At 65.6% G+C, this 10,429-nt stretch overlaps 1 protein-coding gene across 1 annotated transcript; it reads right to left on the reverse strand.

Moving 5' to 3' along the window:
- Window positions 1-8,117: 8,117 nt before the first annotated feature.
- LOC147526717 (complexin-3-like) lies at window positions 8,118-9,313 on the reverse strand. The gene is made up of 3 exons (XM_086627790.1): window positions 9,171-9,313; window positions 8,514-8,601; window positions 8,118-8,342 (listed from the first exon to the last, which is right to left on the reverse strand). Exons 1-3 carry the CDS (start codon window positions 9,311-9,313, stop codon window positions 8,118-8,120), a joined length of 456 nt encoding a protein of 151 aa, XP_086483916.1.
- Window positions 9,314-10,429: the final 1,116 nt, after the last annotated feature.

Consider the following 10,429-nt stretch of genomic DNA (forward strand, 5'->3'; position numbering starts at 1 on the left):
GGTGGCACCTGCAAGGGGACCACGGGGGGTTAGTGGGGACGCAGGGACGTCGGTCCCCCCCTGTGCAACCCCAGGGCAGGGGCGGACAGACAGGTGGCCGGTGGGACGGGAGGACGGGGCGGCCCCAGAAACAGGTTACACAAAGGCGTAATCCTCTCTTCCGCCCCAGCGTTATCCCGGGGACCGACCCAGGGTCCCAGGGACGGTGCCCTGGGCACCCCGCGCTGGGCTCCACCGCGAGACGCGGCCAGGCTGATGTGCCCACCCCAACCTCAAAGTCAAATTTCAACGAAAATCGAGGATTTTACGAAAGCGCTGTCACTGAGAGCCCACCCACCCTTCCCCCTGCCCTGGCGTGGAGGGGACCGAGGCCGGATCGGGACCCTCCTTCCAGCCCAGCTCCCCTCCTCCCCACGGGCTACAAGTCTGGCCCCAAACCACTGAAGGACCCCAAATCGGTCCCCAAGCGCAGCCGGAGCCACCTGGCTCCATCCCCCGGCTAATAACCTTTTTTCCCGCACGCTTAGAAGCGTTTTCAACCCTTGCGACGTTTCATCTTTAAGCTTTTTATCCGGCATCCGAAATCTTCCTGCGGTATTTGCTGGAGATTAAGGGTCCCTTTCTATCGCGAGCACGGAGGCGAACACGGAAATGGGGCAGAAAACCATAATCCTGGGGTGCTTCTGCCGAGGGAAAGGTGCTGCGTCGCCCAGACCCGCCGGCAAAAATTCAGCTAACACCCAAAATGGGTGTGGGGAGGGGAAGGGAACATCAGTTAATTCTGGGAGGGCGTAAATGGGGGTCTCGGGTGGGCAGCATGCAGGGGGTGGGTGCTGGGTGTTACTGAGGCTGTGCACGCGTTGGGTGCCTGTGCGGTGAGCGCGGGCACGGGCGGCGCGTCCGCAGCCGGAGCGCGTCCATGCGCGTACAGGTGTGGGGTGCCCGGGGGTGCGCACGGCGGAGCGCGGGAGGGACGGAGCGCGGGGTGCGACGTGTGAGGCGTGTGGGTACACGTGCGTGTGGCAGTTTGTGTCGCACACCCGCTGCGTGCAGCGTGCGCGGTGCGGGTGCAGTGCCCGGGGTGCAGCGCCCGTGCGCTGTGTCTGCCACGCGCGCAGCGCAACGTCTGCACCTGCAGCGCGCGCAGCTCGTCGTGGGCGTGCGAGGAGCGGGGTGTGCACAATGCGTGCAGGGCGTGCACAGTGTGCGGGCACAGCGTGAACCCGTGCGCAGCAGCTGCAGCGTGCAGCGTGTGCAGTGTCTGCACTGTGTGTGCTGCGCGTGCAGCGCCTTTGCACCCAGCGTGTGCAGTGGTGGCGCCTGCAGAGCGCGCAGCACACGCCGGTGCAGTGCAGTGTACGGTGCAGTGCGGGCGCACCTGTGTGCTGTCTATGCGTGCAGCACGTGCAGTGTCTACGTGCACAGCACGTGCAGTACACCCAACATGTGCAGCGTGTGCCCAGCGCCTGTCGGTGCTGTGCCTGGCACCTCTGCAGCGTGCTCAGAGCACAAGCTCTGGGTGTGCAGCGTGTGCGGTGCGGTGGGTGCAGATGTGTAACACGTGCAGTGCACACCCATGGCCCGTGCGTGCAGTGCATAGTGTTTGTAGCGCGTGTTGCAGGTGCAGTGCACGCAGTGCACACCCAGGGGCCCTGTATGCAGTGCATAGTGTTTGCAGCATGTGTTGCGGGTGCAGCGCGTGCAGTGCATGCACAGGGGCTGTGTGTGCAGTGTGTGCAGTGCGTGGTGTTTGCAGCATGTGTTGCAGGTGCAGTGTATGCACAGGGGCTGTGTGTGCAGTGTGTGCAGGGCGTAGTGTTTGCAGCGTGTGTTGTGGGTGCAGCGCATGCAGTGCATGCACAGGGGTGTGTGCAGCGTGGGCAGTGTGTGCAGCGCGTAGTGTTTGCAGCACGTGTTGCAGGTGCAGGGTGTGCAGTGCATGCACAGGAGCTGCGTGCAGCACGTGCTGTGCAGGTGCAGCACCGTGCGTGCAGTGTGTGTGTGGCATCAGCGTGTGGCTTTGGGAGCTGCCGTCCCCCCAAGACACCCGACGGCCCCCCATGCCTTACCCCTGGGGGCTCTTGCTGGCTCCTGCTCTGGCCCAGGGGGGCTGCGGGCTTGGGGTGCCCGGGGGGAGCCGCAAGCTGGGGCAGGGGTGCTGGGGGGTGCAGCCCGGGGTGCCCGGGGCAGGGGTGCTGGGGGGTGCAGCCCGGGGTGCCCGGGGCAGGGGTGAGCAGATGGTGGGGGGAGCAGGGGCCCTGCTGTCACCGTGCGAGTGTCGCAGCGTGTCCTGGGACTGGGGACACGGGGAGGGGACGGGGTCCCCCACCGCCATCCCGCTCTCACTCACCCGCTTCTCATTTGCGCAGCTCCGCACCTGCAAGGAGAGGGGAGAGGAGGTGAGCACCCAGAGCCCCCAGAGCCCCCACCTGGGTGCACAGACCCCCCAGGGGACCCAGCACCCATCAGGGCCTCCTGGCTGCCCTGCCTGGCCACGGCCCCACAGGACAAAGTGGGGGAGCTGGGGGGAATTAGGGGGAGCTGGGGGGAATTAGGGGGAGCTGGGGCAACGAGAAGGGGCGAGATGGGCACTGGGGGGGCTGGGGACAGGATGGGGCAAGCAGGAGGAGAGGAGAGGTGGGTCAACGAGGGGACGGGGACAAGGTGGGGGGCTGGAGGTCAGGGCCAGGCTGGGGGCAGCCCTCATCACCCCCCCCCTCCCGACCCCATCTGAAGGCAAAGGATGGGAAAAAACCCTGGGAATCAGAGCAAACCCTGGCACGGGGGCAGGAGCGACGCGGAGAACAGCAAAATAACGAAGCAGGAGCGACCCGGCAGCAGGGCAGCAGTGCCAGACCCTGCGGGACACGGTGGGTGCGAGGGCAGGGCCCACCCCACCCCCCCCATGAGTGTCATGGGTGTCCCTGGGCATGGAGGGGGGGACCCTGGCGGGGTTGGGCTGGGGACATCGGCACCAGCCACCCACTGGTCCCCGTCCCCAGGGACTGGCCCCGGGGAGCCCTGAGCGGTTGCTGCCCGCGTTCCGGGAATCCTGCCTAAAAACGGGGAGGGGGGGGGGAAGAGCCGCCTCCTCGCTCCCGTTGGACATTTTCCTGCCGCTGCCGTCATCCTGGCTGCAATTTTTTGGGGTTTAAGTCCTTAAGCTTTAAGACTGTGCTGGGAACCGCCAGGACCCAAAGCCTCGAGTGGGTTCCCCCCCCCCCCCCCAATTTACTTGACGCCCCGACGTGTAGTTTTCGGGTGGGGGAGTGCCTGTATTAAAGACACCCAAAAAAGCAACAGAAACAGCGTCGAGCCCCAGTTGAACCAGGTGAAAAAACACTTTCCCAGTGCCAGAAAGCAGCAGAGCATCAGCTGGGACAAGCGGCCTCCCCAGCGTAAGGGGACGTGGCGGTGGGGCTTTCGCTGGGTCCCACTTTTTTGCCTTCGGAAGCCCATCTGGGCGCCAGGATGTGGCCCCCTGGGCTCGGGCTGCTTGGGAAACAGCCGGCGCGGGCGGTGGAGAGCGTGACGGGCTCCTGCCCCCCGGCCCCCCGTGCAAATGGGCATGGGTGATGCTGATGGGCACCCGGCACCCGCTCCCCAGCCCCCAGGGAAAGGTGCCAGCCCCGGCCCTGGGCGCACCCCGGGACGCCCGCTCCTTTTTTCAGCATCTTCCCCCGGCGCTTCCTCCCGAATCGGAATAAAACGGCGTTACCTGCTGGGCCCAACTCGGCTTTTCCAGGAGTATTTAACTTTGCCGGTCCCTCCTGGGAACCAAACAAGCGGCTCAACCTCACCAATCTCGCAGCTTTGGCAGCCAAAGTTGCCTCTAGTCTTCTTATTTGTCACAGAACCGCCGCGCTAAGGCTCGGGAGAATCTTTATTTAGTGTTGCAGATGTCACCAAGGCCCCGCAGATTGGAAATGAGTCCAAAGGATTAAGACGAGGTTATTAATTGGAGGCCTTCCCCTTTAAGAATGATTGACAGTTACTTTCTGGACAAGTAATTGCTCTAAATGTCCCCCCAGCGCGGGTCCGGGGGGGCGGCGGCGGACAAAGCCCCGAACTGCCTTCCCCACTCGGATTGTCTCCCCACAAAGGCGTCCTGCTGGAGTTTGCCTTGTAATCCCCTCATTACGGGCGAGGAGAAAGAATTAGGACCGGGGGGAGCGGAGAAGAAAGGCCGGGGCGATATGGGGGGGGGGGGTGCAGGGAGGGTGCAGGATTTCCTTCGGCTGCGGAGGCTCTGCCCCGGGATCGGGGTCCGGGATGGGCACCCCAAGCCACAGCGGGATGGGGCTGCTGTGGTGGTGGATGTGGCCCCCGGCACGATGGCGATGGCCAGCCCGGGGGTGGCCCCCACGATGGTGCGTGTGGCCCCGCAGGGTCCCGGTGATGCAGGGCAGGGTCCTGCGCGCGCGGGGACCAGGGATGGGGAGCAGGTGTGGGGACGGGTGTGACAGCCAGCGACGGGCACTGGGTGTGGGGATGGGGATAGGGACCAGCGCGGGGTCCAGCCGTGAGGACCAGGTGTGGGGACCGGGTCTGGGGGGCTGCTGTGGGGCCTGGGTGTGGGGACAGGTGTGAGGAGCAGGGGTAGGGACCGGCTGCAAGGACCAGGCACCGCGAACAGCCTTGGGGATCCGGTGTGGAGACCAGGTGTGGGGGATGGCCGTGGGGACCAAAGGCAGGGACCAGGCAGAGGGTCCCAGTGTGAGGAGCAGCCATGGGGAGCAGCCATGGGGAGCAGGCACCACCCATGGGACCAGGTGTGGGGACAACTCATGGTGACGGGACTGAGCGCAGGGGCCGGGCATGGGGACGTCCTGTGGGGACCAGCTGCAGAGCCCAGGCGCGGGGACCATCCCTGGGGGCTGCCCCCGGGCCGTGGCTGCGGGGCCATGGGGCAGGGGCGGCTGGGCCTGGGGGCAGAAACGCTGTCCCTCTCCTCCTCCCTCCCACCACCACCTCGGGGTCCCCGGCTGGGGGGACAACAGGGACATCATGGTGGGGGTCCTGGGGTGCCCTGGGTGGGGGTGCTTGGTGCTGCCCAGACCCCCACATTCTGCCAGGCGGGTTTTGCCCTTTTCTTTCTCCACTCACTTTTACTTTCCCCCAAAAGCCTCTTCCTGCCACCTGCAAACGCTGCCACCCCCAGCCGTCGTCTCGGCTTCCTCCCACTCCCTTCCTCTTCTCGTCACGGTTCCCCTTTCAGATGACAAATGTCACTGCGGGGGTTTTGGATCCCTTCACCCTGTGCCGGGTGGCTGCTGGGCCCGTGTGGGTATGTGCCCTCCCCAGGGGAGCTGCTGCTGGCGGGACCCCGCAGCCACCCCTGTGCCCCGGTTTGGGTCCCGAGGCCACCTTGGTGTCCCCCCCAGGGGAGCTGTGTGGCTTCACCTGCCTGTCTGACACCGCTCTGGGCACAGCGTGACACTGGCTTGGGGATGGCAAGCCACCACTCCTAGGAGAGTGTGCCACCACCCCATGGACAGGCTGGCCCCACAGCAGGCGTGGTGTGACATGTCCCCAGGGGCCACGCTTGGGACGGGGTGACACCCCCACACCATAGTGCTGCCAGAGCCCCACCTGCAGCAGGGGGGTGCCACGTTCAGGGGCTTTGGGAACATCCCTGGGTGCAGAGACTACGTGTGGTGCCAGGGATACAAACGGGCATCTGGACCTGCTGCTCCCAGCACAAGCCCACACTGGCCACAGCGGTGGCCGCAGGAGCTGGGTCCCCAGCTCCGGTGGCTTCCCCCAGGGTGATCCCGCAGCCCCGCTGAGCGCAGCGAGGTGCTGCCGTGCCGGGATCTGCGGTCCCTGAGGTGCTGGGGCTGATTTTAGGAGCAGGGGGCTGCCCAGCTGCCCGGCTTTGGCGTTGCGCCGGCCCCGCTGACCGCCTTAAGGTGTTGGCTCGCACCCGGGGGGGAGGCCAGCAGGCTTATTTGCCAAATGATTATAATTGCCTTTTAGGAGCAGATAGCAAATTGATTTGCTTCCTCGTCCAAGGCCCGTAATCGCTTCATCACTTTAAAATATTAATGCTATACTTCTTTGCTAGTTTCCCAATTACCCTAATTGAAGGCAAATTGGTTAAGAAGGTGCAATGCAGAGTATCAGGGGTTTAGTTCACTCAAATGACAGTTTTAAACCTCCCTAATCCTATTAGCGGGCAAAGCTGCTAACGCTTAGAGACGCTGCGTCAGCTTACCGGGGCGGTGGGGCCGGAGGTGGGGGTCGGGGCGGGGGGCGGCCGGGGGCCACCGGCCTCACGTGACCAGCTCGGCCAGGGATTTATCACTTTTTTAGTTCATTAAGAGGCCTTGGGCAGGCGGGGAGGCGGCAGGGGTGACCCAAAAAGGTGCTGAGCGGGAGGCAGGTGGCAGCGTGGGGAGGGCGGGCGGGGAGGGGGGGGGGGCAGGACGATTAGCCAAGGAGACCTGGTGGAGGGTCCTGACCTGAATCCCAGCCGGCGCTGGGAGCCCCCACACAGCCCCACTGGGAACACTGGGAGCCAGGCTGCCCATCGAGGTGGGATGGACGAGCCTGCCACGACGGGGTGCGTTGGTGCCACTGCCCCGGTGGCCGGTGCTCGGTGTTGAGTCCCAGCTTTGCGGAGAGCAGGGACGTGAGGTGGGAACGGGCCCGCACTGGGTGCCACGGCTGCTGCCGCCCCATCGGGGACCTGGCTGGGGGACAGGTGAGGACACAGACAGCCCATCCCATGCAACATGGGTGGATTTTTGTGCCCAAATGGGAGATTTTGCAAGCCCTGAAGAAAGGCTGAAGAGTAGGGATGGTAGAAACAGCACAGATGGCAGGGACAGTGTGGCCACCAAACATGACACGGCTCCCAGGTGTCAAGCCTTGACGTACCTGTGACACGTTCCCTGAGATGCTCCAGCACTCACCAACCCCTTGACTGGTCGCTGGAGGGCTGGGTGCCAGGGGTGGGAACCGAGCACCTCCTGCACCCAGCGACCTCCTGGCTGGAGCTCCTGCAGCTCCGGGTGCTCCAGCCAGGGTGGCTGAGACCTGTGGCTCTCGTGACAGTGATGAGCTCTGTGGCACAGCTCCCACCTCACCTGCGCTGGCTTCGGCCGCCCCCTCCCAGCCCCATCACTGAGGCCGTGGGCAGCCCGGGCCAGGGCCGTCCCTGCCAGCCTTTCCGGAGCAGATGGCCCCGGCGTGGGGAGGACGGAGGCGGCTCAGCGCGTCCTTTCTTTCATGCGAACGCAGCGTGACTCCCACGGCGGCTCCTGCTCCGGCGGGGAGGTGCCGTTGGGGCCAGCGCTGGTGGTACATTTTACAAGGGTTCAGCGAGCTTAGTCCTCGGGGACAGGCGACTCAGGCAGATTAGACCTCACTAAAATAGGCAGGTATTAGTGATCTCAGCAGCCCCCAGCCTTCCGGCGCGGCCGCATTTAAGCCAGTGCCGCTGCCGAACGCCTGGGAGCAGGGAGCAAGTCCCCAGAGGGGCAAGTGGCAGCGGAGCACCCAGGCCCCAGCCAAAGGGACCCCCTCGCTGTGCGTGCTCGAAGGGGGTGAAATGCTGCCCCATGCCCCTGCTAGTGCTGCCCCCACGGGATGCCCCGCGGCTGGGCACCAGGCACCGCTGGAGTGTGGCTGTGCCTGGGGGCTGCTGCAGGAGCCAGGGCTGGATCTGGTGGCCGAGGGTAAGGGGCTGGGTGCTGGCTCAGGGGTACACGGGGCAGACCTGCTGCAGCAGCATCATTGTGTCCACCCGCTCTGCCCAGGACAGGGTTCGTGGGGATGAGGGATACAGCAGGAAGAGCAGACCAGTGCTGGCAAACGCTGTGTTTATTGAGCCAAACAGTGCGTGAGATCCCAGGGCTGGTTCCTGGGGTGACAGAGCATCAGGGACCACCACCCACCCATCCGGGGGCTCCCACCAGGTGCAGCGTGGGGAGGACTTGGCCAGCAGGGCTGGAGGGAACCCAGGGGTCCCGCATCCCAGCACACCCCAGGAAAGCAACAGAGAAGGGTTCTGGGGGGGTAACCCCGCCACCCTGATAATGGCACCCATAATGCCCACGTCCCAGCGCTGCCGGCAGGGCAGGCGCCGGGTGCCAATGGGGCGGGCAGTGGTGCTACATCAGGGCGCACTTCTTCACCTCCTCCGTGGTGCCCAGCGCGCGGGCCCGCAGCGCTGGCAGCTCCACTTCCCGCAGCTTCGTCAGGAAGCCAAAGACCCCAGCGCCGCCATCTTCATCCTCCTCCTCCTCCTCCCCGTCGTGGCGCACCATGGCCGCCAGCTCCGGCGGCAGTTCCGCTGCGCCGCCCGCCACGTGCAGCTGCGCCTCGTCCCGCTCGTCCTGCGCATGGCGGGGGGGCACGACGGGGTCGGGGCGCCCACCAGCTTTGGGGGGGGGACACCGCCCGGTGCCGGTGGCACGGAGGGAGAGCGCGGCCACTTGCCACCCTCTGCAGGAGCCGCCGCCCGGCCCGGGGGGCGCGGGGGAGGCTGCGGCCGGGCCGGTCCTTACCTGGGCCAGGCGGTGTTTGTCCCGCAGGTGCATCCGCACGGCGGCCCGTCCCGCCTTCCTCTGCGCGAAGGCTTTGTCCCGCTCCATCCTGCAGCGGTGAGTTCCCCCCAGGATCGCCCGCACGCCCCTCCGCATCGCCCCGCGCGGCCGTGCCAAGCCCCGCGCCGGGCATGGAGCGGGGGCGAAGGTGCGCGGGAGGGTTGAAGTGGTGATCCGGGGGCAGGGGCACGTCCTGCCCCTCCAGCCCCAGCGCCCAGCCCAGGTGCTGGGTGAAGGTGCCCGGACTCACTTTTGCTGTGGCCTCTCGGGTGCCAAGTGCTGGGCCACCAGGACCCCACAGCACCCAGACGCAGGGAGGTGGGACCTTAATGCAATCCCGTGCTGGCCCCTTCATCCCTCAGCTCCATGGCTGCTGGGCTGGCACCAGACACCCACCACCTTGGAGCACTAACACCCAGGGGTGCCTCTCATCACCTACAGCGCACCGAGCTGCTGTCCCTGCACCCACGGGGACCTCCCCTGCTGCGAGGACAAGTGCCAAAGGGCACCTGCTCTGCCCTCATCTCATCCCACCCCAGGGACAGCCCACAGTCGGTGTGACCCCAACCACAGTGCATGGGGGACCCCAATGACTCCTCAGCCCCAGCAAAGCCTCACCTCTCCTCCAGCAGCTGCCGCTGGTACTCCTCAAACTCCTCGCGGGACATGCCGTTGGGCAGTGTGGTCACCTTGCCATCCTTGGGGGGCTCCTCCTTGCTCCCCTGAAAGCTCTTCAGGGCGGCCGTGAAGAAGGTGGCCATGGGTGGGCGGCTGCAGCACCCTGTGCCCCACAGTGTCCAGTGCTGCCAGGTCCCTGCCTGGGGCTGGTGCCTGCAAGGTCAGTGGGACCAGCTGCCCCAGGGGCACCGCGGATCAGGGGTGGATTAAGGCATTAGGAGGGGAAGCCACAGCCACTGGGGTGGAAGGACCTTCTTGCTCCGCTCACTGCACCCAAGGGTGCTTGGTGGGGGGACAGGGAGTGTTGTCCTATTAGGGTGATGGGGAGGTGGAAGTAGCCACCGAGTCCCAGTGCGCCCCGATGGGGCCGAAAGACCCTCCCATTGTACAGGCTCTGACAGAGGGCAGCACCCACAGGGCCAGATCCTGGGAGCCCTCCATGGTGGGCACTCAGAGCCACCCCCACAGCGGGGCTGGAGGTGCAAGAAGTTGGCACAGAGGAGACGCAAGAGGATTAGCCAAAAAAACCCAATCGAGGGTCAAAGGACTGGAAGGAAGAGGAGGCGGCAGGCGGGCGCACACGCACAGACACACGCGCGCGTGCGGCCCCGTGCCCCCGTTAATCCCGGCTCCACGGAGACGTCGAGATTGCTTGGGAGCCGGCAGGGCTGGGGGCTTCCCGCTGCCGGAGGACGTGCCCTGCTCCCGTAATCTATATGCAAGTGATTCCCATACAGACTCTGATTAAAAGAGTAATCCCCGGCTGCGCAGCCCTGGGGGGAGAGGGGACGGGCTGCAGGTGGGGGGCTCCAAGGGCTGGTGGTCCTGAGCCCCCCCCAGGCTTTTCCCTGTGCTTTGCCAGGCCCCAAGCGAGGGATAGGCCTAATTTGAGCCCAGAGGCTTAACGATGCCGTTGAACTAATTTCTTTGGTTTAATCAAAAAGCCCAAATCCGTGTGGTTTAGCCGGCTGCGCCCAGCGTCGCCGCGCAGGGCCGGGTGGCTGGAGCGGGGCTGTGCTGGGAACGGGGTTTCATCCTCCAGCGAGCAGAGATGTCCCATCCTGTCCCTGGGAGGGGCAGCTCAAAGGGACCCCACATGCGGCACCCACCGTCCAGGGTGTCTGAGGCACGGCCCCCACCTTGGGGGCTGCGCTCCCCACCCCGGCGGTCGGGGGAGATCGACCCCATGGCAACTTTCA

Source organism: Tauraco erythrolophus, chromosome 28 (genome assembly GCF_009769465.1).
Source record: "Tauraco erythrolophus isolate bTauEry1 chromosome 28, bTauEry1.pri, whole genome shotgun sequence".
NCBI classification, from domain to species: domain Eukaryota; kingdom Metazoa; phylum Chordata; class Aves; order Musophagiformes; family Musophagidae; genus Tauraco; species Tauraco erythrolophus.